Below are 26,138 nucleotides of genomic sequence, written 5' to 3'. Positions count from 1 at the left end.
GGACAACAAGGACCTGGATAAATAGGTGGGCAGCATGGCTTTGGTGGTCGGCAAACTGGTCTTTGAGGTGGTAGAATACAGGGCACTTCTTTTATGCGAGGAGGTAACATGATTGAACAGGACGGTGGTGGTGGCACATGCTCACATTTACTGAAAATTAATTAGTGAACTATTTTCGCATTGTATAAATAGTTAGCATAAATCTCTTGACCTGATGGATATCACAATTATCTAGTACAAACCAGCAATCAATGGCGCAAATCAAGTACTTGAGTTCCTCCATTTCATTCCAACAGGAATTTTTATGAGAAGAATTTTTGTTACACATTGGGAAGATTTCGTGTAAAAAGACACATAGAATAAGACCAAAAACTTGCCAGACTTAGTCACTGCTTGAATTTTGTTAAATATTTGAGCCGAAAGCAGAAATTTTCCTATTTGCTCTGTTTGAAATGAAGTTGAATGTGAAAAATAAAAAGTGAATGGGAAGAATTTGTTATTCTGCTTCTCAATTGTCCCAAAATCCAAAATCATGTTCAATTAACCAATAATTTGTAGGATCAGGTTTAGTAGAACTTAAATTTTTCATATACTTGATTACAAGTAGGAACCAATCACGGTGGGATCATTTCGAAATTGGTAAGAAATATTAATTCATTTTATCCACGTGAAAGATTGAATATCAGAATTCCTGTCTATTTCAATTATTCCATTTTACTAGAACAGTGGCAAAGATACAGAGATGTATTGTTCAGCACTTTGTAGCAAATGTAAAAAAACTCCAGCATATTCACAAACTCTTCTACCAGTCTCAACTCAACCATATTCAACACTTGGCTTTATACAAGCCGGTGGACCCTGTAGTCCATGTGGATTTCACATTGCATGCATTCCAAAAAATTTACCCTATTCGCCGTATCGTACGGCATGCATGCCAACAAGTCCTCCATGCAGTGAGAATCTAAAACTTAATAAAAACATCATCACACAGTTATAAATTTTACTGTTTGAATTTGACGAACTTATTTGCGATCCTTTTATTTTTCTTCCTAGCTATGCAAGTTTATAGATGCTAGAAGCGCTTTAGGCAACCGGATTTTATGGCATTGCTGATGGTAATTATAAATAAATATTGAATTTTCTTTTGAAATATTAAAATTTGTTGTTCTTCCGATGTATCTTACCATTTCATTCACATTGATGTATAAGATAAGGATCCACATTTTTCACCGTCGTATGTTAGCCCACAGGTTAGCCTGAACGAGTCTATGATGTGAAGACCTTGAAATTGTGCGCGAAAAGTAAACAATGCATCAGCTGGCAATGACAGATAACAGATTTGACGTTTATCTGACAACCACAAACAAATTATGTCCGAGCTGAGGCAGAGCGGTTGAAAGACGAACCAGTGATAGCTTGGTATTTGTTGGTGGAGTGTCTATTCTATGTATGCAATTATACTTGGTGAAGATACAAATATAATCAAAGTTAAAAAATACGTTAGATTAAACTTGTCTGTTTGAAAAGGGTTTGATCAACGCCGGGCGTGGACTCAAGTCAGGCCCTGTTCGTTAGAAATTATACAATTGAAATTTTTTTTGTATCAAGATATTTGAGTTAATCCCACAGTGCGTATTTTCACATATTTTCCACTTCGATTCCTGCTATCAGTGGTCCATTATCATTCGTTTCTCTTCTATGACTTTAGCTCGGTGGTTATTTTAATTATTCAAGAAATCGAAATGTTACGAAATACCTACAAACTGCTGCATGCAATGGTACGTATTTATTACTCAATTATTTGATCATAAACTTTAACCTTACTAATGTTTACCATAGAATGGAACCCAGGCAACGGTAAAACGGATGTTAAATCTCGTTCCCGTTGTTGTTGAACAAACTGGCCGCGGTGAACGAGCATATGATATTTATTCTCGGCTTCTCAAGGAGCGAATTATTTGTCTTATGGGACCGGTAATAATTGAATCATCAGAGTATTATTTTTCATTTATAAGACTTGTAGGATTCCGAACATGATTTTTAACAGAATTGTTTTTTCAAGATTAGGAAAACTTATTAGTAATAATACACCTAAAACTCATCAAAACGTTTTCAATATTAACGAATTTATGCCAGCCAAATATATTATGATGACTATAACAAGTTCAATGTCACTTTTAGATAACAGATGATGTCTCATCTCTTGTGGTCGCACAATTATTATTCCTTCAGTCAGAGAGTAGTAAAAAACCAATTCACATGTATATCAATTCACCTGGAGGGAGTGTTACAGCGGGCCTAGGAATTTATGATACAATGCAATACGTATTGCCACCTGTAGCAACCTGGTGCGTTGGTCAGGCATGTTCAATGGCCAGCTTACTCCTAGCCGCTGGAGCGCATGGGATGCGACACTCTTTGCCTAATGCTAGAATTATGATCCATCAACCCTCTGGAGGTGTCCAAGGTCAAGCAACAGACATCCAAATTCAGGCAGAAGAAATCATCAAATTGAAGAAGCAGATAAATAGGCTTTACGTTAAACATACTGGACTTGAACTGCTGCGAATAGGTGAGTTTCCGGCAATCTATAGGTGAAAGGGAAAATTCTTTACTTTCCAGGTATAAACTTCTATACAACTTTCTGGGATAACACAATTCTCGAAAATTTGCAATATACTTTACACTCTTTACTATGATTTATGAATTTAGAAACGTACCAAATAATCAGATAATTTTATAATGGGCCTCGATTAATTTGATACATTTTTGAATTCAATTGCCTATACGATTCTATACAGAGTTTATTTACATTTAGTAATCTTACTAATCATAGAAAACAGCATGGAAAGGGACAAGTTTATGTCGCCAACTGATGCGAAGGAGTTCGGGATAATAGACAAAGTGTTAGAACACCCCCTGCAGGAAAAGGACGATAGCAATTCTTCGTCACAATTGTTAGAAAACAATGTGAATAGCTCCCCAGCACCTTGAATTTTGATGGAAATGGATTGGTTGTAAATAGCAGAGCCTATTATAAAACGTTTTTATTAATAATATAATATTTAATAAACAAAGATAAAACTGTGTCCGTTTATTGTAGCTAAGCAGAGTACGGTAGAAGTGTGCTTACATCGTAATAGTTTTTTCTGTCCCACCAATCATGTAGTGTAGAATTTCGAGTACCCTTAGTGAAACCATTCCATCTTTCATCATCTCTTTCGTTTATCAATGATCAAAAATTCGCATATAAATGTAGGTATAAAATATTATCACGTAACGCTATTTTTATTCGTGGAACGATGGTCACAATGTAAAAATTCGTGGAAAACATATACATATATATGTATAACTAGACTTGATATAAATTTGATCTTAGAAATATCGACTGCATCGTCGGCAGTGTGATACTTTGAGTTTTAAAAAAAAAAACAGCTTAAAAAAGCGAAGTTTAAATGTATCAGCATATTTTGATTTCAAATAACTTTCCTATCAATAACTAAAAAATAGGTTCTCATTACTAACATTTCTAAGAGTCTAATTTAATTATTATACAATCCGTGACCCGATAGTTCCACAGTAAAATCACCAACTAAGTTAATGAAAAATGCAGTACACGTTTTGTCGTAAGTACTAGCAATTATAATTATTGAAGTAATGCAACGCAGCTATTCAAAAAGTATGTTTCTTCAATGAAAATAACTTTCTTAAGAAACCCTTAATACATGTTATGGAATGAAAATAACATCACGAAAAGCAATAACATTCAAGGAAAGCTATTGGCAGTGATGCAATATGTATAATATGAAATATCATAAGCGATAACGACACAAAAGTTCATCATTTGATTATAGCTAATGCATCAAGTTTTTCAATTGAGTTAATACGAAAAAAAATTAGTTCAGAATGTTGCTGTCAAAGCTTTGAGTAAACAAATCCGCATTTATCCCAATAGCTTTTTTTTGCTGTGATAATGATATAAGAATTATTGAGGACAGACCTGTGCATGCGCCAACATAAGAATGTCCTTTTTCTCTTTGGGGAATCTTAATTCACGTCCGGCTAATCTAGCTGTTTCTAATTCCCTTTCAGCCAATGCTAACTCCATTGCTACAATTCCTCCACCACTTTCATGTTCCCTAGCAACCCAATCAAGAGCCATCTGGCTCCTCATGTCATCGTCCAGCGCCCGGTGACTATAGTGCGCGACGACTTCCTGTCTGCTGCACTGTCTTTCACGCATGGCTTTTAGAGATCCATTCCAGTGTAAAAGCTGAAAGACAGTCATCAGTTCTTGGAATTCTAGCATAGTTCGACCGCGATTACATTCCAACATAAATCTGAAAGCTCCAATTCCTGTATTGGGATCTTCCTTCTCATCTCCGCTCCCCTGAAATCATTCATTTACATTCTTCAATTTCGAATAAGCATGACAAAGTGACACTTGACTACATTAAGCAGGTGTTTGAGGTGATACAAGAGTTATTTGGTACACCTTTCAATTTTCCCCCACAACTCTGTAAACGTTACTCCTGTGTACTGGAGCGTGGGATGTAATTTTATATTATTCTTTCAAATATGGTTATTATAGAAGTGATATGAAAGACAAAAATTTCTTAGAATAATGTTGAAATAATCTAGATTATAAAAATAATTATTTAATTTCAAATTCACCTGCGACTGGCTGCCAACTCCATTTGGTGTGGACGAGGGCTTGGCAAAGCTAGCTCTAGCTTCTGCAACAGCCTTTTCGATGAAGTCATCAGTGATACGTCTGGAGGGATGTTCATTGAACACAGAATTCATCAGTGCAATTTTGGCTGCTGAACGACGTGCTTCTGCCTTAGTAGGACAGTTTTGGAAACTACCAAAACATGAACCACCTGGGAGAGTAACGTAGCAGACATATGGCGGGCTTGCTCCAGGGACAGATTCATAGATCACCAGTGCTCCATTTCGTAACTCAGTTCCTCTGCTTTGCTTCATTTGCCAAAATTCTTGCAATGCCTCAACGACATTAACTGTTTGCAATATTAAAGATAAAACTTCATAGCATGCATGAAAAAATTCTGGGAAAAATTCTGGGTTATGGAAAATCAAATATGCTTCTTTTCAGAATGAACAGACTGAAGTCACATCCATGAAAAGGTTTGTCATATTTGCTTGCTCATAGATTATTGTTTGAGTGAAACTGTAAATAAGGGAACATTCCAATTCAATCTCAATCAATTGAAGCTCAATAACCAGAATAATTAATGATAAAAGTTCAATACCTCGTCCATAGCCTTGAGTATGCTTTGCGAAACTGTTCACTACAGCATCAACAGCTTCTCGTAAAACCTGCTTGGCCCTTGCATCGACCAAACCACTTCCAACCCCCATACTTTCTGGAACACGAGGCTTTGTTTTGGCTGGCATCACGCCTTGCTTTAAAATTTCAGCAGACCCCAATCATTTACCCTGCAACAATTTGTAGCATTCGGAAATTTCTTTTTAAGTAATTCAAAAAGAAAGTGCAAGTTCCATTCCGAGAAGTACGTTGTAATTAGTTATTATAACCCAAAGTAAACAAATTAACGATAGAAAAATTGAATAGTAATTTCTTCACGATCTGATATTTGAAAATATTAAAAATCTAGACGCGAAAAAGGGATTCTCAATCATCTTTTGATCAATGAATAGAGAATGGTTCTTTATGTGTATACCATATAATATTATATCTAATGTCTTTTGACGCGATCCGGTATGTTTCACGTGTGTTAAAATCGCTCGAAAATCCAATGCGGGAGGTCAATAAACTACGCAAAGGTGGGAAAAAAAACCCATCCTCGTAAATATATGTACCTACCATACCTACATACACGATTAGTATCGACTGGCGGAGGTTTTAACTTGGAGAACGATTGATAAAAGTAATTGATTATAAGCACTCTAATCTTATACCACTCATTTCAGCAGCAGATATTTGTAACTAGTATCAAAATTTGTAAATGATACTAACACTCTGCAGTAAACGATTCGAGTAGTCTGTAGGCTCTGTGAAAAAATTTCAAAGAAATTTAATTCCGAATTTTACGGTGAAGAATTCGCGTAAATTACTGTTTCTCGATTGGCACCGAACGATGCGGTACTAAATTGCAAGACATGTATAACGCGTATACTGACCCCTGGACCACTAGCCACTGATGATTTCCAGAAACCCAGTGGTTCTCCTTTTTTCCCCCCCAACAATAAGATATAAATCTCTGATCTTGCACCTACCGTACTTCCAGTTTACATACAATTACAGGAAGCCATTTGTAGGACCAAACCAAAGAAGAGGTGACATGAACGAGTGGGTAAGCAACTATACCTGGACTATACCCAGTGCCCGTCGAGTTTCACATTGCAGATGGACAATCGTTCACTTATTCGACGTCCTTTCCCCTTCCCGGGATACGAGGTACATTTCTTGACGTGTTCGGGTTTCACATTGCAGCGCCACTTTATGGCAAATATTGAAACTACAACGAACATCTTTCCACGTGGGGGTCGGTCAGCCCTATGGCAGAGGTCAGCCAAGGGAAGGGTGAAGAAATCGATATTGATTGTTTATAGCTTTCAAAAATGCGGTCGCGAATAGAAAAATGAATTGCTCACCACCATTTCATCGATCTTCTGCCTTTTTCAAAGGGCTTATTCTTGAGTCGTTGGTTTATCCTTTCTAATCCTGGAAAAACCCCAGAAGAGGAACGCTCTTGAAATTTCAGAGACATTCGAAGTCCAAACAGGTGGACTAATGGAGCAGCTGAAAGCTAAAACGAGATGATATCCTGATTAAAATGAGATGAATATCTGCAATTTTTTTTCGTGCAATCGTTATTTTGCTCTAACATTTCCGTGACTATATGCTAATGAACAAAAATCATCACTTCATCGTTGTGAGACCTATGAATCTTTTACTTGCAAAATCTTATTTTTCTGTCAAGACCGCAGATATTCGAAGAATTAATTTTTTCCTAGATACAAAATAATCTGTATTCTATGAACGTTGTTGTTTTCATGCGATTAGAAACAGCAAACGTATTTATCACTTTTATGAATTACGATTTGAGACAATATGTTTATTTCATACTCAATATTTCCGATCAATTCAACTACTGAACTACATATGCAGCAGAAGTCGAAAAAAAATATTTGCCTGGTCACTTACTTCGACAATAGGATAGTTAATTAACTATCCTTAAACTAAATTTGACTTCAGTATAAATGCTTCGATCACTTTTTTTTTCGTAAACCGAATCCTTTTTTTTTCTCGTTTACCTGTTGCCAGGAAGAATGGCCAGACCCCACCTAAAGAATTGGTACGTGGCAAGATATCCTTTGACATATCGAGTTGGCGGGCCGAAGGCATTGCAAGCTGAGTTTACGCGCGATATTTCCCGCGCCCTTTTTCTATGTGTTCGCGTATGCATAGCAAGAGGTCACTTGTGTGTGTGCAACAGAATCAGCTGAGCACCAGCTGTCTGCCATATATCGGCCAATCACGTACCTCCGAACGATGCACTCGCGGCAAGCGCGTCACACAACCGGTCGGTCATTGTACCGCGAAAGCGCGGTGTGTTGTAATCGATGCAATTCGGTTAAAACTGCAATCGTATGATTTTAATGAGTGATTGAATAGTTGAACATATTAACCGTACGTGCTTCAAGTGATCAGTGTTAAGATATTGCGGTAAAACTGTCTAGAATATTGTAAAGATTGTGCGCTGGGGATGCGTTCGCCATCGGGCTTGTTAGGTTTGACTGTGCGGGATATTTGACATGAGGAAATACTCGTTCAACGTTGAGACATTGATATCCATTATTTTGACGTTTTAATTGAAGTTGTGAAAATTTTTTGACCTTTTGGAGGTTATGTTGTGTGTACAGAGGGCGTGACAGTACTGTACCGCAACTAGGGGTTGGCCACCGTTTCGCGCGCTACTCTCCCGCGCTTCGAGAGGAAACCTTCTTCATTTTTATAGAAAATAATTATTTAACGCTGTTTTTAGAGGCTTCAACTAGTTCTGCTGAGTTTAAATAAAATTTATAACCATTAGACAAATCTGGTTGATAATATTTTATAAATATATTGCCTGAGTCAACGTAGAGACTGTGCATTATGGCGAGTGTGTAAAGTGATCTCTGGATACGTGAAGCTCTTGTATTTTACGTTTTACCTCTGGTAATTCTGGTTAGAATTTAGATAATTTGAGTCGTGAATAATCGTTTAGGTCTGCCGAATCGATTAAAAAAATTAGGAACCATCTAGGACATCTCAAATTTCTAAAATACTTCATCAAACTACCTACAAGATGCCCCAGACCAGGTAAGTGACGAATGCCACATTTTGCCCACCAAAAATAATTTTATCTCGATGATTAATTATATTCGGGATTAGGGATAGCCGTGTTTTAGTAGGGTAAAGAGACTTATCTAAAAAAAAATTTTTTTCCTTGGTTATCAATTATTTTACCACGACGCCAGCTAGAGTTTGTCTAAAGACTGCCCAATTATTTAATTTCTTTGATAAAATTTTGGTTAACATAAAACCACGTCTTCCTTGAAGATTTTCGATTAATCCGGAAAAATTTCGGTTAAATTAGCAACGTGGAAGTCACCAAAAATGTTCCCATTAGATCTGTTCCAGTTCTTTGCAAATGGCTGCCATTGAGTGTTTTAGGTTTACGGGTTTGGGAATTCACTTTACGTGTCTCAATTGAAATGAAAGTAGGTTTTATCGAGAACTAGACGTTTTGCTCGACGTTTCCGTTCATTTCGTAAAAATCTGATCATTTTTCAATACCTTCAGACTCTTGCAACCGAGTCTTTGACGTAGACTGCTGAATCTCACTTTAATCCAAAGATCTTGGAAGTTTTATGTTATTTTCATCATCTGATTGAATATTTATGTACGGATTAGTTCAATAACCAGATTCACAGTAAATTTTTTAAACACAGAACTTTATTTTGTGAAAAATTCCACAATAAAGGTCACGCCTTATTGGTCCAAAGAGAGTGAGTTCGTTGACTACCTCAACACCATATCAACAGGTTATTTAATAATTGCAATTCAAAGTTTGACATCATTCTATATATCGATAATTCACTCACTTTTCCTTGATTCTAGTCCTACTTAACCAAAAGTAATGAACTACTCCAATTATAAAAACATGCCTCACTCGAATCCAAAACATTTGGCTCCAATTGCTATGCAACAACAACTCACAAATTGTGTACAGTTGTGAATTGTCCAAGTAATATAACAACTTATATGCTTATCAAAGATAAAGATCAATAATTGAATTGCAACAGTGATATGAAAAACTATGATGACAAGTTGTGAAAGAATTATAATAAATTTGGGAATACATGCTTCTGAATACTGGGATTTAACTTTCAGCTTACAGGAGAAACAACCATCACAGGTGCATCTGGTTGCCAATAATCGACCACAGACGTTGAAACGAAAACGCCGTAATACAGAGCTATCAGAAGATGCAGAAAACATTTATCCCCCCAAAAAAGTTGCATCATTATCCTCTGTTCACACACCCTCCAGTGAATCTTGCAGCTCAGCTGCTTCAGCTGCAGATGGCCTGCGGACACCCCAACAGCAGCAGCAGCAGCAGCAGCAACTACAACAGTTGCAAGTATCACCTCTACAGGAACAGCAGGAACCAGCAAGCTGGTCAGAACTTAGGAGCGCAACTTGTTTCCTTACTCCATCAACATCAAACGGAGGATCCAACAGACCCAGTCCACTTCCTTCTTTCCCGTGGGCAGATGGCTCACAAGTATGGTCACTTATGTGCTTGGGGGACCAGAAGACTTTGACGCAAAGAGATCCACAAATGTTTCAAAGGCATCCCACATTACAACCCCGTATGAGAGCTATTCTCTTAGATTGGCTCATAGAAGTTTGTGAAGTTTATAAGCTTCACAGGGAGACTTATTATTTGGCCATGGATTATATAGATAGATACCTTTCCACTCATCAGAATGTACCCAAAAGTCAACTACAACTGATTGGTATCACGTGCTTGTTCATAGCTGCAAAGGTAAGTTGATAATGTAAGATAGATTGAAGATAATAACTTCAGCAATAAAAGAAACATTATTTTTTTGTGTTTATCGACGATTATCATTTGATTAAAGAGTAAGAACATAGCTCCTCTTGAAACATAGTAAATTGATACATGTTAATTTTTTTACAGGTTGAAGAGATCTACCCACCCAAAATAGCGGAATTTGCGTATGTCACAGATGGTGCATGTACAGAGAGCGAAATACTAGGCAAAGAATTAATCGTTCTAAAAGGACTGGGATGGAATCTTTCACCAGTAACTGCGCCTGGCTGGTTGAATATCTATATGCAGGTGGAATGCGGAGATTGGTCACGTCCGAACGCATTTGTTTATCCCCAATACGGAGGACTCCAATATTCGCAAGCTGCTCAACTCCTGGATTTGGCAACATTGGATGAAAGTTGTCTAAAATTTCCATACAGTCACATAGCTGCTGCAGCTATTTATCATACAAAAGGAAGAGAAAGCTCACTTAGAGTCTCTGGGTTGACCTGGGAACAATTATCGCCATGTGCAAGATGGCTAAGTGCGTTTGCTGGTACAGTAGCTGAAGAAGGTCCGCAACTCCTTTTATCATCTGCCGCACCACCTATTGAAACACATTCTGGTTCAGGCCTTAGAGCTGCCGTGCCCAATATAGTGATGGATGAATCGCACCGCATACAAACTCATGTAGTAGATTTAAATATGTTGGAGCGTGCCCAGCAGCGATTGGCTGCTGAACTACCTCTCCTAGAATCTGTGAATTCTCAAACAGAGTTTGATTCAAATAGTAGCCTAAATCGAAGCGGAATTTTAACCCCCCCTTCAAGTAGCCAAAAGAATTCACCGACTCCACCCCGCTTACCCCCGCCCCTACATCCATATACTTAGGCTTTTCTAGTTCAAGATGGAGGTGAATTGAGAAGGAAATAAACATTGTTATTGTTAAGTTATCATAACCAGCAACCATCATATTTAAAGCATCGTGATATCTCTAGAACATTTCAACTATTAGTAATTTTCTGCCAAACAGTAAATGGCTTTTCCAAGGGTATTGAAACATATATGATAAAGTATTCCTCAGACTTTTTGTTGTGGATACTACAGACTCTATATGATTCAAATTCAACAATTTTATGCCTTTTTCCTATGTCTGCTCATAATATTCAATAATTTTGTTCTTTCTTTTCACCACTTTGCAGTTTATTCAAAGTGTCACAGATCTAGTAAATCATTATCCTAAGATTCATCGAGTAAGGTCATTTTAACTTATATCGTTCTTGATTATTATCACATTTTCACATGTAAGTGGCTTTTTATGCCGGGGTAATAGTTATTAATTAATAGATATGACGACGTTTGTGGCTGGATGAAAGAAGAAAACAAATCACTTTGATTGCTGTATATAGTCTGAATCAGTTTTTAATAACATTAATATTATCCAAATTGGTCAATTCTAAGACTGACTAGACCAGTCGCCTAGGTAATTCTCACTGGATCGTTCATATACTGGTTATAATAAAATTAAGGGAAGGCTACTGAATATTAAATAGCAAAATTAATTTCATAATTATTTTTTGTAAATACTAGCATGTATACTATAATGTCTATTATATTAGAAATGAAGTATCGCATTACAATAAGTGACCAATACCACAAGATTTGGAGCATGAATTCTAGAAAACAACTTATTGAAAAAATTATTCAAGTTTTAAGACCCTATGAAAATTCTATGTAATAGACTCGTATCGTGTTTTATTGTTGGCTGTACTCAATTTCAAGTAGTTGCAAGAAAATAGAAAACTCCTCGTAACACCTTGTCAAAACTTTCGGCATTCGTGTGTGGACTATCCTACTTACATTTTATGTCCTCCCATGAACGCCTTAAAGTATCTTAATCAATCGCGACATATTAGATGATAGCCTATAAGTTCTAACTCTGTTAGCAATTTCCTACTGCCCATAATAAAGAACATCACAGATTCCCGTGGCAAACTACTTTTCGAAATTTATGACATCTACTAAATTGAAATTACGCATGCTTTGAAACGAGACAACTGTTGTTAAGAAAAGAAGATTGGAAAATACATTAATTGTATTAGGATTGTTCTACACAATGATAAATTCTTGTGATAGTGTTATTTTCGTATTTAATTCGATATATTATAGGAACCTAAGTCGTTGAACATTGGAAACAAAGAACAAAAAAAAAAACTAATTTTTTGTTGTGTCTTATCGCATGCCACGCATAATAAAATTTAATTACTAATTATACTTCTGTTACCATCACTAATTGATGAAATTTACAGGTAATATTAAAAAATTTATCTGTTGTATATCTAACTGACATCTCAAGCCCTATGCTGACTACAGTGCCTGTAAATGAAAAATAGAACGAAGTGCCTTGATTCTGTTAACGTTTTTTTCGTTAACAAATGTGAAAAAGCATCTGAATAGTATTCTTTTATACCGTATGCTTACTATAAAATAATTATTATTCGTTATTATTAGACAAAAAATTTGAACATTATTATTGTGTACATAAGACCGTAAGAAGGTGATCTATAGTATGTCTCCCTTTTCCACTTTCCTACTCTTGACCTTTTCCTAGTACCCGAACCTCCAGTGAGCCAACATTAGTAAACAATTCTTGAGCGTTGTGTTACATAGCATAGCCTTTGTATCGAGAGTACAATATTGGATTAATAAAGACTTACTTTACTAAAAACTGCCATTGTTATTTCATTAGATTCTTTCTGTGAACTTTTCAAATTTGAACACGTATCTTCTGCTTTACCGAACGAAAAAATCAACACTTTTTTCGATGCAAACGCCATCTACCGTCCAGAATCGTCTTGTTTAAAACTCCCTGTGTTCTGATTGGCTGACGACTTTATATTCAAGTTGTCAAAATAGCGTGAAGCCGTTACAAGCGTCTTTGGAAGGACATTGTATTTCTTCCTGATTTTTAGTTAACTGTTTGTGCTGTGATGAAACTTTTCTGAAGTTTTCATCACCACCAAGTGATAAACACCATCAGTGTTAATAATCGTTGCTAAGAATCCTAGTCTTTAATATTCCTTTGTTCGTACATTCAGAAAAGTTCTATCCTGATACGTTGGTGGTGAAGGAGCGAGTGGAGTTCTCGCTTGGTGACAGTTGGTTAATTTTGAAACTTAAAGAAAAATGTCTAGTTCCGGGACTTCTAATGGGATCAACGTTAACTACAGTCCTGTAGGTGCGCGTGATGGAACACGTGTTGTACTCAAAGAAATAACAGCAACATTGCAAAATTCACCGCCAATTCATGGTGGTGTTCGTAAGGTAATACTAAACAAAAATCCTTATTTTATTAGGCGACCAATTTTAAACCTATTTCTTAAATTGGAGTGCTTATCGCTAGGATATTTCCTCCTCGTCGAAAATATTTTCAGCATATGATCACTTATCTCGTGACACCACATAGTTTGATAAAGCTGTGAAAGAATTTTCAAGGTTACTAGAGAACTACATCCAAAATACCTACCACACCGGTCCGCCTATACGAGCCAAAAATCTTAGAGTCTTGCACCCCATCGTTTTGTGTTACCTTCTTTAGCAATGGACAAGGATCCTTGAAAAGAGAAAAAAACATTGAACACGACGTCTAGCTAACCGAGGATCAAATTATCGTAGGCGTGATCAAATTCACGTGGCACAATTTTTTCAATTTTATTTCCGTATAGAATTTACTGCGAAGTAGGCACAAAATCCTTGGTGCAACCACGTATGTATGGGATATCTGACAGCTGGGTTTGAGCATGCCTCCACTATAAATAGCCCTCGTATCTGGCGGAGTTTTAAACTAAATAAAAATAAACACTCGACTTATGCATTTTGTTTAAACGTATACCACAAGGAATGCATGAAACTATTCATGCGGTTATAGGATACCGTTTTCTCAGCACGCATGGACGTGCATCCAAATTTATCGTACCATTTACGGATTATGATCGATCGTGACAAGCACTCAAAATATTCAATTACGAATATAAAAGTCAACTATTTCTCGGTATCTCTACGAGATCTGTGCAAAGGACGATGAAAAAAATTTCACTTCATCTATCCAGCTTTGTCAGGTCATGGGATCCGGTTTCTCGATTTTTTACACATATGAATGTCAGAAAAATACTAAGGAGATCTCTTATTTTCTCATTTCCTCAATATCTGAAATTACATGTCGAATCTGCTACTACTGCAATCGTATTTCGGTTTCCTGTTACAGTGAAATGATCTCTTTCGCGATCGCAGTTGCAGTTAGCCTTGGAAGGGCGGTGGTGTGAAATTCTGTGTGGGTGATAGCGAAGGGAGATAGTTTAGTCTTTATATCGGCGGAGGCACAACTTCGATCGAAATTTCTCCAATTTCTTGAAGTGCATTTCCACAGATAGCGCCACCATTCCTCATTTTCTATCTCTCTACCACTTGTATTTTCCAGTGCCCAGTGCCCAGTAACTTTATATGGTATGTTAGTACTGTACCGTCTACCGTGACACGGTGTGGCAATGGCTCTAAGACCAATCGTACCCTCAATATCATACGACATTTATTCTCCTTCAGCTCCTATTTAACCGAATATACCCCTGTTCTTTGCGACCCGTATTAACCCGAGTATTGAAGGGAATTTGGATATTGTCAAATAAAGGTGAGAGAACATCAACCTCAGACCATCATTTCATACTCCAAACGCTACGACCCACCAGTTCGCAATTTATTGACTAGAAAGACCTAACAAATCTAATATTAGCATTTCTTAAGCACTCGCGCTTCTAATCAAGATACATCAGGTCGGAGATCTTGGCACTCTTTTATCTATTTGTAAGGAAAGAGTCACACCCTAAATACCGTACCATCGGTAGCCGATTTTAAACGAAATTTAAACAGATGCGAATGAATGAGTCACACACACAGCCGCTATATATACTATATGCATTTATACGCAACACATATACCTACAAACATCTTTTACTTCATCGAACGCTCTCAACTCTATGACCATTTATGGAATATCCATTGCGGTTGTTACGTTACCATTTACTTCAATAGAATTTACAATATTACTGTACAGCGAATTTACAGAATAATGTACAATATCTTTACACTTCTTTCGCGTTACTCCATTATTGCATCAGTCAGAAAATTGTACAATTATACATACTCTATTGTAGACTGTATGCGGAATAATTTATTCGTGTGACAACACGGGAGATTATTTCTTGAACAACGTTCCAGAATATCTCATCAGTCGGAAAGGCAAATCGCGTTTCTTTCTTTTACTTTGTAATACAAATTTTTAAATACGTTTCACACAGCTGTTAATATGTGAACGAACGTGTTCTTCACGCCTTGTTTACTATTATTTATTGTACGTCAAGTAATGAGAAACGGTAGAACGTTAAATGACCGTCAAAGTGCAACAACCGCGCTGCTTATTGTTACTCATCGATGAGTCCTTGTCATTTAATTGAGCGACAGTATTGTCATTACCATTATTATTATCGTTATTAACTCGTCTCGAGGATGAGACGATTCTGTGAGGCTTGCCATCGACAGAATAGGGAAGAGAACTGTTTTTGGGGTGTAGAGTCTTTCACGCTTCGTGGGGTTCCACATATAAACACGATAAATATGGACGCAGCACGTGCTACTGACAGCCATAACTTCATACGAACTTGCATACGGCATCCGCACAAAAATCATGGGCAATCGCGTTCAAAAGGTAAATTTACTTGGATCCATTATTTAAAAAAAAGGATTGACTGGTTTTCTTCATTTTTCATAGAATAGTTATCGCTAAGAATCACTTCCCAAATGTAGTCGTACACTGTAGGCAATTCACAAGATATATTTCCTGCACTTCCGGTACATTTGAAAATTACTAAGCTGCAGCAGTATCAGCTCATTTTGTACACTCTTTAGACGTTTCTCGAGCCAATATTACATTTGAACATATTTGGATGGAAAAATCTTACGTTCGTTTCGGAAAGGTGAATTTTACTTCAACCATTCTTGACAAGAATAAACTTATTTCTTCTTTCGACGGGCAAAGCTCAATTTAATTGAATTTTATCCACTGGCTTCTGTTCAGTTAAAAATGACCGATATCGTAAGTAAAAACTCATGCATGATTCGATCTATTTTGTTCTTCTATTTTTATTTGTTGTTAGAAAATTTATAGATCGAGGCGAATATTCAAACGCTACATGAAAGTTTTTATTCTTGAGTACATCAGCAACTTTTTTAATCTGGGAAACTGCATTTAATTTCTCTTACGATACGGAAATAACATTGGATATTTTTATCGAGACGTGATACAATGTTATTATAACTTTTTCGGAATGAGATCGTCGTTTCTTTTTAAGATTTAAAAAACTAATTCAAAGATCTTTCATCTTTATGAAAAACACACAAACACACACGCACGCATTAATCGCCGAATCAACGATGAAAAGTATAAAATGAACAAACAAACAACGCCAATCCGAAGAAATGAAATTATTCGATTGAAAAAATATAACTGGGTATATTGTTGGCCTTTATGAACCAGGTTTTTATTCACTGTACATCGAGCACGTTTGATAAAACGGAGCGGCTCGAACGACTAAAAGCCCTTCTTCTGAATTAGTATCTGCGTGGCTACTGAACGATATCCCGAGCGTTTATCACGCTGTCGAGTACGGGGGAATACTGAATGATCGCGCGTATAGGCAAACTAGGGCGGATTGATTACGTGCCAGTTTTTCGAGGACCCAACGCTTTTGGATCTGCTACTTGTATTTTGCTAGTGTTTTACCGTTCTTATAATAGCCAGAGCTATACTCACTATTGCGTAATCGAAAAGAAACCTTCCGATCCATTCGCATTAGCTGGTTACAAAAACGAAATGCGACTCAGTATTCGCCCGACAAACACTGGGAAAACTTACGCCGCTAACTATCGCACCCGCATTGTCATCCGTCATGGAGTTCATCAACAAACTCCTTCATCGCGGATCCGCCTCCCCCGTTGGCGAGGTAGAAATAGTCGTGGTTTTTCGCGAAGTCGCATTATCTTCTAATTGGTTTTTACTTCTAATTGTTTCACACTATAATCGCCCTTCGTATTTTAACGTTTTCCAGTTTTTTGTGACATGAATTTTTTTTCTTATTTGATAGATAGTTTTTTAACAGTCTCGTTATTTGCCGTTCATAACGTATTTTTGGATTATTTTATTCTTGTACTTACATACTGCATAATTAATTTCGACGATTCGCTTCTAACTTTCTTTGCATAATGGTCGTTTTTAACATTAATTCAGTTCTTACGATTAGATATTCCAGTTTTGTTTTATACATTGTTTAAATTATTATTTTACGGTAATGAACTACTTTACCGTCGACCATTGTCTGTTGTTTTCGCCAAATTGGCACATTCCTTTAATGTCGTCAGGGTGAGTAATAGATTGTGACTTAGTTTAATGCGTATTTTGAATAAATCACTCATTGTCATGAAACACATGCCAAAATATCTGGTTCATGTATTTTAAAACGAACTTACCGCAGGTGAACTTGTCTTACTTCTTCCGTTAGATTTTGGACTCCCTACGTGTGTCCAAGACCGATTCCGTTATAGCTGATCGCTCAGATTAATACAATTACCTGCAATGATCGATACCTCGTATACTAAAGATGCTTTTTTTGTACCTTTTTACAGGCAGCAAGTACTACTCAACCAGGAAAAGCAGAACACGAAGTAAAGGTACAGTTCACACGTGAATTCGTGGATGTGGGGTCTTCGGATTCCAGGCCAGAGAGCCTGTCATCAGGAAGCAGTTTCCAAAGTATAGCGAGTACGTTCAGTACTAAGAGTGGGACCAACTCAGTTTCCATCGCTGCTCAAAACGTTGCAGATACTTCTTACACCGATTCAAATATTCCTGGATTAGACGACTTGATAGCAGCCTGTGAGAATATACGAGTGAATGATAAAACTGTTCGCGAAGAAACAGAGCGATTTCAAAATATTAGCGACAGTACTTTGACGCTCACCACCAACGACCATTCGTTCGATATTTCGAATATTGATCAGAATATAAGTCAAGAAGAAGCATACAGATCGATAATCAACGAGTCAACGAATTTAAATGGAACTAATGATGTATCGTCTAATTATGAAGAGGCTGGCGAAAATAGTATTCATTTGAATATTACAAGAGAATCAGTTCTTGGCAATGAAGTTATTGATCCCAATTCCGAACCAGTTAAAAATTCTCCGCTTGGGGAAATAAGCACAAAATTGATAACAAGTCATAGCATAGAATCATCAAACATTCCACAGCTCCTTGTGAATAATTCTCAGCTAGGTGATACTAGTTATTCATCATTGAAGTCTGATCTCGTAGATAGCATCAGTTTGAATAAAACTTCGGATTTGGGACCAGCCCCAGAGCAACCAAATGATAATTCGGTCGATGCACAGGCCTGTATACTCAGATCAGATTTGCTTGAAAATAATCAGCTGGTGAATGAAACTATCTTGCTGACTGCAAACTGTAATTCCACTATTAACGATATCAAATCAGAGGAACCAGAAGCATTGAATGTAACTCGTGATATTTCTCATGATAACAGTTCATCAATTGAAACAGCTATTGATGCAAATCCATCAAACGAATTATTGGTCTGTGAATCAAATGCACATATATCGGCCTTGATCGATCTCCCAAATTTACCATCAGAATCAAGTACATGTGCACATGAGAACGAGACTTCTTTGAGTGTACGAGATTTTTCTACACTACAAAACGGCCATGAAACTGAATCATTCACTCATGAAAATCTAACTATAAATGAACCGAATTCACTAACAATAAGTCCGACGCCAAAGGAACAAGAAATCGTAAATGAATCTGGCAATGACACGGCTGTGCAAAATTTGCAAATAGTGTCCGAAATATGTACACCCGATTCTTCCACGGATAATTTATTAGAGGTGATACACGACAATAAAATTCAAACGGAATCCGCACTTTCGTCCATTTGTGTTCAGGAATCATCTCAGAATATAAGTGAGGAATTACCTCAGGAAAGTATACCTTCCGAAGAATATAAAAAATCACCGGAAAATCACAATGTTTCAACTACAGTAAGACTACTGGAAGATATTAAAGAATCCAAAGAAAATTGTGTCAAGCAAGATATCTCAACATTACTTAAGCCTGAAGAGCTGCAACAAGTTCCACAAATTCAAGCGGCTGAAATCTTAGATTCAAGACTACTGCATTTAGTATCTAAAAATTCAGACAACTTACCTCGTGAAAACTTTACTGAGCAACCACCACAAAGTTTGAAAAGCCTTGATAATTCTTTAGCTGTTTTACCATTATCAGAAAAGATTGTGCCATCCTTACCACAGGATTCATTACATTCTTTGGAAAAATTGGAAAAATCTGAATCTGTAAAATTACCTCAGATTACAGGCAACGTTACACCATTTCCAGGAGTTGATTCCGACAGTAATCAGACATCAACATTAACCTCGGAAGACCCTAATCAAAATAGCAGTAATTTCTCTCAAGAAAGTGTAGACCAAACAATCACCATCAAAGAAGAATCATTTCACAGTACTGGCTCTGACGGTGCAAGTGAAAATTATAATGCCTTCCAACCCTGCAAACAAAGCACCAGTCTAAACAGTATCTGCAACTTCAACAAACTAGAAGAAGCTGCTCAAGTAATCGCTGAAGAAATTAAGAATAAGTCATTCGAGTTGAATGAGGAATCAGATCAATTTTTCTCTGCAGAACCAGACTGTGAGTTCAAACAAAGATATTCAGACAACCACTATATTGTTTATCTGTACGCAAGGTGCCAAATGTTTTATACTTACAGTATTCTTAGATGGTGCTTCGTTTGATTACTTGTTGACAAGAACCAGCGGTAAGAATCCAGTCCGTGACTTGAGAGCAGAATCCCTTTATGTGAAATTTGACCCATTGGTAAATAACGCCAGCATGCTACCACAAGGTCCAACACCAGTAGTAGATGGCGAGGAAAATGCTAAAAACAGTATTCCGCAGCCAACACTTGACACCCCTAAACGAAATCCTGCTCTAGCAGCCATTGACAGACTATTGTTCTACAGCCCAGCAACTGGAACACCCATCAAAGTCGAAGAGCCACCAAAAATTGAGGAGGTAATCTAGGTCTCTTCATAAGGCCCTATCTATCTATGAAGAATTAAGGATTATCTAATATGTGTTCGTTTTTTTATTATTACAGAAAATTGCAGAAGACATAATAATACCTGAGGCTGTACCAATTGTTGATGAAACCATGGCTAAAGAGCTAGAGTTGGTCAGGTCGACAGTTTTGCAACTTGAAAAGGAAAAGGAGGAACAAGAAGAGGAGCTGAAAAAACAGAGAACAAAATTTGAGGAGATTCAATTGGAACTTGCGCAAGAAGTGCAGAAGAAAATTGATATGACGTAGGATTTTGTTTTATTTTCTTCACCCCTTTCACATTCGAGACATTTTCTATTCAATTTTTATTATAAAATGAAACAACTTACCTCTATTTCTACAGGATGGTAATGGATGAGTACGAAAAATCATTGAGTCGTCAGCTTGCTGATCGTGAGAGAGAAAGAGCACTCTTTGAACAGGAAAGAGCAAAACTGCAAGAAGAGTTACAGGCAGCTAATCATCATTTGGGTAATACAGAAGCAGCCTTTAACGACGTTCACTCGAAGTACGAACGACTGAAAATCATCGTTTCTGGCTTCAAAAATAATGAAGATATACTCAAAGAAACAGCCCAAGAAAATCTTGAGACTATCAAAACACTGGAGGCTCGATACGAGCACCTCAAAAATCATGCGAAATCTCAGCTTGAAAAGTAATAATCACTTATTATTTTCGACGTTATGCAAAATAAATTTGTACAATTAGATAACGTTTAATCATTTGTTCCAGAGCAAATGCGGAATTGGAAGCTATGAGAAAGCAGCATGAAACAGAAACTGTTAGATTACAGGCAATGATCAGGAAAGCTGAATTGAAAAGCAATTCTTTAGCTGAAATGGTTGAACAGAAATCCAAGGAGAATAAAGAACTTACAGAAATACTTGATGAAGTAATCGCCAGGGTTGGCAGACAACCTGAGTGAACTTCGACATCAGTCATTATTTTTTTACTCTCTACACGATTATAGGTACAATAACATAATATATTATCGTACTGATTATTGATGATTTTTCGTTGTGTTTTTATGAATAGTAGTTTTTATTGAATTTTATTTATAGATTGTAAAATATATTTCGATGCTAATAAAGTAGGCTTACAGTTAATTCAAAAACTTACGTCTTGTGTCATTCATTGTCAAATCACTGCACCCAATCTTGAGAGCATTCTCGCTGATAATAAATTAAGTTTCTCTTGATTTCGATCATCTTCTCACTACGCTATGAATTATCAATATCGTTAGTATACGTGTATATATGGCCACCTCCCAGTCGGACTTCCTCGAAGCTGAAACGTCCGGCAACTAATTACCAGCATTTTTTCATGAGGAGCCAAAATTAATTAATGATTGACAAACCCTAACTCAAGCTAGTGTCCATTATCGATCAAACACAGCATATAATAGCATCTTCTATAAAGCAGGTTACCTAATTATGATTACATTAAAATATTAGACAAAATAATTCAGTCGATGCATAGTGCATTATGAGAGTATACTCAGAACTTCAACAAATACTTAAATAATTTTAATTCGTTAATCTATTAAAAACTAAATAATTATTTCAATAATTTATAAAAATAACGGACATATTGATAAATCGAATGTTCATTTCAATAAATGAATAGATAAGATACTAATTGGTGATATAAAAGTTGTATCCAAACAAAGACCTGAATGTAATTTTTGTTCCTTACAATGAATAGCTGAGTTCAGTCATATCCTGGTATACCAGATAATTTTTGTTCAGCTGAAAATTGTGCAAATTTTCCATCATCTAACGAGTTGAGGTACTGAAGTAATCGACGGTAAATTTTGTTGTTAAAATAAACACTCGATACTATATCATGTCTACTAACAATTCGTCGGCTTGCTATCAACAATTGTAAGCACGTACTGCTTGGCAAATTTTAACATGCGATCACTGGTACTTCCAGGTTTTCGGGGAATATTTCTATTCTCTAGATCAGGCATGAATTTTTTTACCGTGCGAGCCAATAGAGAAGCATATTGTTTGAATTGTGGGTCTTTCATACCAATTCCTTTGCCTCTTAGAGCCTCAGCCACAGCCCAGAGCAATTTCTGTAGACCAAAAATGACAGTAAACATAACAACAGATAGAAATGTTTGAGATTTGATTTTACGTCAGTTTTCAACAAGAGTTGAAGTCAGTTCGATTGTGATTACCTTTTTATGTGTTTCTGTAAGTTCTCCTTTCCCGTATTTCGTGGCTGCTTCACTCTTAGAAAGGACACTACCAGTAGAATGTCTTTCAATTTTATAAGGTTCTGGTATTGATTTTTTCTCTAAATCACGAGGACAATCAAATGATAAACTTTTCGCCCACTTAGACTTTGGACCTTCCAAGACATCTTCGCTTTTGCGCTTTTTTGTATCTTCGAAGCTAACTCTTTTATCGGGTTCATCTTTTTTACTCGGCGTAGGAAACAAAGCGCGCTTTATTTTCTGTGGGTTCAAAGATTGATTCACTGGTACTGCATTTATTCTACTAGGTCCAGCCCGATCCGTAGGTGGGCTTTGAAATAATGCTCGCTTTGACGTTTCCAATTTAGACTTTCGAGGACTTGGACCTTCCAATAAAAGTCTCCTTGCCGCTCGTTTTTTTGCTGAACTACGTGGGCTTTTACCTCGTGGACTTTTCCCTCGTGTGCTCTTGCCCCGAGGGCTTTTGCCTTTTCTAATCATAGGCTTTCTATAATTATGAGAAAAGCTTTGGATGTAGGAAATTTGACCTACATTTTTCAGTGTAAGAATATTACAGAATCAATAATAAAACTCACTTGACATCTAGAATCAGTTGTCGTTTTTCAGAGATCCCTAAGCCTTGTAAATTGGCACTAGAAAAAGCTCTTCTTCGTCGTGCAAGATGGCTCAATCGTCTTCCGGGACTTTGCCCCACATTTCTTTTTCCTAACATCTTGCGTTTAGTAGCACTTCCTGGAGTCTGTTTCGCAAACCAAATATTACACGTGGATTGCGTTTCAGCTCCCACGTATCGTTCGCATAACTTGATTGACAAGTATTCGAAATCCTCTATAGCTGAACACCGGTTGTAACTAAGAAAATTAAACATTCCATTTGACGAATCTCAGATATAAATACTAATAAACCTCAAAATTCAGTCCCCCCACAATTTAGACTTACTGTATGCCATGAGATTTGTGTGCGAATATTTCAGGCCATTCCATCTTTGCAGCATCAGCCTGGCTAATTGTTCTATAATTTACCATTGAAGATTTATCTTCTACCAGTGTATCAGATGCTGATACGGTTGTTCTACTTTCCCTACTATCATTCAGAAGACTTGAAGTGGAATTGAAATAAACAAAGTTGCTCAAAGTACTGCTATCACCTTCCACAGAATTACAATCACTGAATTTCTTTGCTGGTAAACTTTTGTCACAAGCATCACCATCACTATTGTCACAGCACTGCTGTTTATTCACTTCTATGCTAGATATATCACAGGCATCAAACGCGTTCATTAAGTTTCTGGAACCACTTTTACTTTGTTGATATATCAAATTACTGCTCTCACTTTCCCCCGAAATTGTTGGACCACGAGTAACTGACTCCTGGATGACATTAGAACTGTCTTGTGTTGGAGGCTGGCTCGAAGATATTTCTTTACACAAATCACTTGGCCAAAACAAATGCCCATTTTGATAAATACACCTCAGAAAATCATTGCAATCCATTTGGGATATTGTAACTGAAGGGGGAGGTGGAACACCGCTCAGCGCTTCATGTATTCTGCTTAGCAATTGATTGTCTGATTTTGCAACCATCTCCGATTGAGGTACCACAGCATCTTTGTGTTCTATATTTAGCTCACGATCATCTGAAAAGTATCAAATTTCTGATTTATTAAATGTGATAACTCCCTAGTTGTTAGATAATGGAAAGTGTAAGCATTTGACTATTTGTTGACCCAAAAAAAAGAGTATGAATAATAATAAACATCCAAATACCTGAATTACTTTTTAGAGCATCCTCAGTGTCACTTCCAAACATATCAGGGCTATGAGCTTCTTCAATTATTTCTGAACTATGCAGGGTATCATTGGATTCAGTATAAACACAATCCATAGCATCTTCACTCATATAGACTATGTTTCTTTCTGGCTCATGATTATTAATAATTAACGTATCGCTAGAGCTTTTATTTGACATTCCTAAAATTGAACATCAAATCGAGTAAAGTCCAAGATATACACGAGATTCAAATAATGTCAAGTGCGAATTTAAAATAACAGGGAGAACAAGTGATTATTCTAAAGAATTTCATTGACTTACCTAATGTTGACGAACTCAGCGCAAGGTCTTCTTCTAGAAGAGAAATGCCATTACAGGGGGTTTGGTTGTTGCTGTCATCCATTATGTGTTCTAACGCAAATGCGTGCATGTTAAAGTGAACTGTTGGCTTTTAAACACTTCATAGGTCTAATTTTCCATCAAAGTTTGCCAATGAATTTATACCGTCAAGCAGAATTCTACGTTACCTGTGGGGTGATTGAAAGATTAATTAGAAAAAAGATTTGGTTATTAATAAACCTGATCTATCAAAGGATTGGATAACATGCTTTCTCCTAGGTGTCAGCAGGAAAAAAGATAACTATGCACATTCTTTGTTGATTGATAAGCTAAAGCTCCTAAGCCACTTTCAATTATTAGATTTTGGTTTGCACTCACTGCCAAATTATCTGTTCAAGTTCAGTTATCGGTGGTAAATCTAGCCACCTGAAGTGACTGTTTGTAGAGTATTAATAACTCCCACATATATTCATGCTTTGCCTAAGGACTTACTTCAGTGACGACGAATTATAAACTCGAAAAAATTGGCTTGGCAAACGTCCGGTATAATAGACATTCCATCTAGATAACAATCTAATGAGAAAATTAAATTTGATAGCGACAAGGAGGTACCTGAGCCAGTCTTCGAAGTAATGAATGACGTATTCGATATGTTAAGACATTCGAGCAATTAGTCGCCTATTGTTATTATGATTACTGTTATTTTTATATGCTCGTTTTCACAACATTAGGGATAATTAGAAATACTCGTACCAAACCCGACCTTGAAACAGATGATTTAAAAATCTGGAGACGAAAATGAAAAACACAAAGCTGAAAGATTTCATCTCTTTGTGGCTTACTGTCTAATTTGGCTTATACTTCTTCCGATTAATATTGAAGTAAATGTATCAAGGAATGTATATTATACTTGCCTATTATTGGAAAAATAGTTTATTGATGCATTTTGAGTGCTTTCCGTTGAGATCATTAGGGGTTGTTGACTCGTGAGGCACGCATGGAAACATCTTTTATATTTTTGAGACGTTTCAATTTTCAGCGAACGAATATACCAATAATTATTCACACATTATGTCGTAACATGAGACAATTCAATCACTATCCTTCGACAAAACTCAGGTTATATTGCCGTGATTACGACGATAATTTCCGAAATAACATTTTCAAACGTTAATCGCAGTAAACGGCAACCTTTACGTGTCCTGTGTAACGTCTTAAAAATATTTCAAAGCGAATGCCCTGTTATTTTTTTATCTGTGTAGAACTCACGCACGAGCTTCGAGACAGCCCTGACAGACCCCACATTCACTACACTATTCTCCTTTCGACTGAACCACGGAATAGTGACTGAACTGAATTCTACTTGCGACCAGTTCAGACTCTTGTCGAAATCGTGAGCCGACACCACCGGGTGTCTCGGTTGTTGGCGCTGTGAAGTCGCTTGTCGACAAGTAC

The 26,138-nt window shown here is 36.8% G+C and overlaps 6 protein-coding genes and 2 long non-coding RNA genes across 27 annotated transcripts; 3 read left to right on the top strand and 5 right to left on the bottom strand.

Annotated features, from left to right (window-relative positions):
• Positions 1–89: 89 nt before the first annotated feature.
• On the bottom strand, positions 90–1,391 carry LOC125500677. The gene is made up of 2 exons (XR_007278122.1): positions 1,185–1,391; positions 90–967 (listed from the first exon to the last, which is right to left on the bottom strand). It is a non-coding gene; the product is annotated as an uncharacterized LOC125500677 (long non-coding RNA).
• Positions 1,392–1,405: 14 nt separating this feature from the next.
• Positions 1,406–3,088, top strand: LOC105684472 (ATP-dependent Clp protease proteolytic subunit, mitochondrial). 2 transcript variants are annotated; one of them, XM_012397835.3, is made up of 5 exons: positions 1,406–1,628; positions 1,709–1,778; positions 1,840–1,974; positions 2,182–2,572; positions 2,837–3,088. In XM_012397835.3, the coding sequence occupies exons 2-5, from the start codon at positions 1,743–1,745 to the stop codon at positions 2,992–2,994; spliced, it is 720 nt and encodes a 239-aa protein (XP_012253258.1). In that variant the 5' UTR covers positions 1,406–1,628; positions 1,709–1,742; the 3' UTR covers positions 2,995–3,088. The 2 variants fall into 2 exon arrangements, with proteins under 2 accessions (XP_012253258.1, XP_012253257.1); XM_012397834.3 differs by having other exon boundaries at positions 1,407–1,778.
• LOC105684471 (protein limb expression 1 homolog) lies at positions 3,032–7,323 on the bottom strand. 10 transcript variants are annotated; one of them, XM_020851406.2, is made up of 6 exons: positions 7,193–7,323; positions 6,640–6,794; positions 6,262–6,541; positions 5,274–5,460; positions 4,675–5,021; positions 3,032–4,390 (listed from the first exon to the last, which is right to left on the bottom strand). In XM_020851406.2, exons 4-6 carry the CDS (start codon positions 5,416–5,418, stop codon positions 3,986–3,988), a joined length of 897 nt encoding a protein of 298 aa, XP_020707065.1. In that variant the 5' UTR covers positions 5,419–5,460; positions 6,262–6,541; positions 6,640–6,794; positions 7,193–7,323; the 3' UTR covers positions 3,032–3,985. The 10 variants fall into 10 exon arrangements, with proteins under 10 accessions (XP_020707065.1, XP_048510234.1, XP_048510237.1 ...); XM_048654277.1 differs by having other exon boundaries at positions 5,274–5,463; positions 6,357–6,541; XM_048654280.1 differs by having other exon boundaries at positions 6,364–6,541.
• Positions 7,324–7,477: 154 nt separating this feature from the next.
• Positions 7,478–12,363, top strand: LOC105684429 (G1/S-specific cyclin-E1). Its single transcript, XM_012397752.3, has 3 exons — positions 7,478–8,350; positions 9,425–10,082; positions 10,239–12,363. The coding sequence occupies exons 1-3, from the start codon at positions 8,337–8,339 to the stop codon at positions 10,980–10,982; spliced, it is 1,416 nt and encodes a 471-aa protein (XP_012253175.1). The 5' UTR covers positions 7,478–8,336; the 3' UTR covers positions 10,983–12,363.
• Positions 8,968–9,888, bottom strand: LOC125500678. The gene is made up of 2 exons (XR_007278124.1): positions 9,746–9,888; positions 8,968–9,659 (listed from the first exon to the last, which is right to left on the bottom strand). It is a non-coding gene; the product is annotated as an uncharacterized LOC125500678 (long non-coding RNA).
• LOC125500676 lies at positions 9,933–17,089 on the bottom strand. Of its 5 annotated transcripts, none has more exons than XR_007278120.1 (5): positions 16,954–17,089; positions 13,618–13,704; positions 10,582–10,698; positions 10,258–10,514; positions 9,933–10,074 (listed from the first exon to the last, which is right to left on the bottom strand). XR_007278120.1 is itself a non-coding variant. In XM_048654295.1 (3 exons), exons 1-3 carry the CDS (start codon positions 15,828–15,830, stop codon positions 10,069–10,071), a joined length of 306 nt encoding a protein of 101 aa, XP_048510252.1. In that variant the 5' UTR covers positions 15,831–16,847; the 3' UTR covers positions 9,938–10,068. The 5 variants fall into 5 exon arrangements, 1 of the variants encoding a protein (XP_048510252.1); XR_007278119.1 differs by lacking the exon at positions 16,954–17,089 and adding an exon at positions 16,103–16,847; XR_007278118.1 differs by lacking the exon at positions 16,954–17,089 and having other exon boundaries at positions 13,618–16,847.
• LOC105684426 (transforming acidic coiled-coil-containing protein 3) lies at positions 13,020–21,464 on the top strand. Of its 3 annotated transcripts, none has more exons than XM_012397747.3 (6): positions 13,020–13,415; positions 17,823–19,920; positions 20,000–20,304; positions 20,390–20,595; positions 20,694–21,005; positions 21,083–21,464. In XM_012397747.3, exons 1-6 carry the CDS (start codon positions 13,278–13,280, stop codon positions 21,273–21,275), a joined length of 3,252 nt encoding a protein of 1,083 aa, XP_012253170.2. In that variant the 5' UTR covers positions 13,020–13,277; the 3' UTR covers positions 21,276–21,464. The 3 variants fall into 3 exon arrangements, with proteins under 3 accessions (XP_012253170.2, XP_048510199.1, XP_012253171.2); XM_048654242.1 differs by lacking the exon at positions 13,020–13,415 and adding an exon at positions 15,814–15,849; XM_012397748.3 differs by lacking the exon at positions 13,020–13,415 and adding an exon at positions 16,941–17,143.
• LOC105684428 lies at positions 21,371–26,094 on the bottom strand. 4 transcript variants are annotated; one of them, XM_048654249.1, is made up of 7 exons: positions 25,598–26,094; positions 24,666–24,871; positions 24,350–24,544; positions 23,514–24,210; positions 23,150–23,425; positions 22,536–23,061; positions 21,371–22,430 (listed from the first exon to the last, which is right to left on the bottom strand). In XM_048654249.1, exons 2-7 carry the CDS (start codon positions 24,772–24,774, stop codon positions 22,203–22,205), a joined length of 2,031 nt encoding a protein of 676 aa, XP_048510206.1. In that variant the 5' UTR covers positions 24,775–24,871; positions 25,598–26,094; the 3' UTR covers positions 21,371–22,202. The 4 variants fall into 4 exon arrangements, with proteins under 4 accessions (XP_048510206.1, XP_048510205.1, XP_012253173.2 ...); XM_048654248.1 differs by having other exon boundaries at positions 24,341–24,544; positions 25,598–26,091; XM_012397750.2 differs by lacking the exon at positions 25,598–26,094 and adding an exon at positions 25,176–25,199 and having other exon boundaries at positions 24,341–24,544.
• Between the last annotated feature and the right edge of the window lie 44 nt (positions 26,095–26,138).

This window comes from Athalia rosae, chromosome 4, assembly GCF_917208135.1.
Source record: "Athalia rosae chromosome 4, iyAthRosa1.1, whole genome shotgun sequence".
NCBI lineage: Eukaryota > Metazoa > Arthropoda > Insecta > Hymenoptera > Athaliidae > Athalia > Athalia rosae.
The sequence above is the reverse complement of the archived record's forward strand: the minus strand, read 5'-3'. Positions and strand labels throughout refer to the sequence as shown.

What these genes read in the sequence shown, in the direction of transcription:
- LOC105684428 (XM_048654248.1), bottom strand. Translation starts at nt 24,774, where the DNA reads ATGCACGCATTTGCGTTAGAACACATAATGGATGACAGCAACAACCAA. An exon ending in CAACTGATTCTAGATGTCAA is followed by an intron (nt 23,062 to 23,149) that starts GTGAGTTTTATT and finishes TCATAATTATAG; the next exon opens with AAAGCCTATGATTAGAAAAG. An exon ending in TTACAGAAACACATAAAAAG is followed by an intron (nt 22,431 to 22,535) that starts GTAATCACAATC and finishes TTTGGTCTACAG; the next exon opens with AAATTGCTCTGGGCTGTGGC.
- LOC105684429 (XM_012397752.3), top strand. An exon ending in GCTTGTTCATAGCTGCAAAG is followed by an intron (nt 10,083 to 10,238) that starts GTAAGTTGATAA and finishes ATTTTTTTACAG; the next exon opens with GTTGAAGAGATCTACCCACC.
- LOC105684426 (XM_012397747.3), top strand. Translation starts at nt 13,278, where the DNA reads ATGTCTAGTTCCGGGACTTCTAATGGGATCAACGTTAACTACAGTCCT. An exon ending in TTCATGGTGGTGTTCGTAAG is followed by an intron (nt 13,416 to 17,822) that starts GTAATACTAAAC and finishes ACCTTTTTACAG; the next exon opens with GCAGCAAGTACTACTCAACC. An exon ending in GCGAAATCTCAGCTTGAAAA is followed by an intron (nt 21,006 to 21,082) that starts GTAATAATCACT and finishes CATTTGTTCCAG; the next exon opens with AGCAAATGCGGAATTGGAAG.
- LOC125500676 (XM_048654295.1), bottom strand. Translation starts at nt 15,830, where the DNA reads ATGATTTTTGTGCGGATGCCGTATGCAAGTTCGTATGAAGTTATGGCT. An exon ending in TAATAACGATAATAATAATG is followed by an intron (nt 13,705 to 15,617) that starts GTAATGACAATA and finishes TCTCTTTTCAAG; the next exon opens with GATCCTTGTCCATTGCTAAA.
- LOC105684472 (XM_012397835.3), top strand. Translation starts at nt 1,743, where the DNA reads ATGTTACGAAATACCTACAAACTGCTGCATGCAATG. An exon ending in TTATTTGTCTTATGGGACCG is followed by an intron (nt 1,975 to 2,181) that starts GTAATAATTGAA and finishes TGTCACTTTTAG; the next exon opens with ATAACAGATGATGTCTCATC. An exon ending in ACTTGAACTGCTGCGAATAG is followed by an intron (nt 2,573 to 2,836) that starts GTGAGTTTCCGG and finishes TACTAATCATAG; the next exon opens with AAAACAGCATGGAAAGGGAC.
- LOC105684471 (XM_020851406.2), bottom strand. Translation starts at nt 5,418, where the DNA reads ATGCCAGCCAAAACAAAGCCTCGTGTTCCAGAAAGTATGGGGGTTGGA. An exon ending in TACTCAAGGCTATGGACGAG is followed by an intron (nt 5,022 to 5,273) that starts GTATTGAACTTT and finishes TATTGCAAACAG; the next exon opens with TTAATGTCGTTGAGGCATTG. An exon ending in GAGTTGGCAGCCAGTCGCAG is followed by an intron (nt 4,391 to 4,674) that starts GTGAATTTGAAA and finishes GAATGATTTCAG; the next exon opens with GGGAGCGGAGATGAGAAGGA.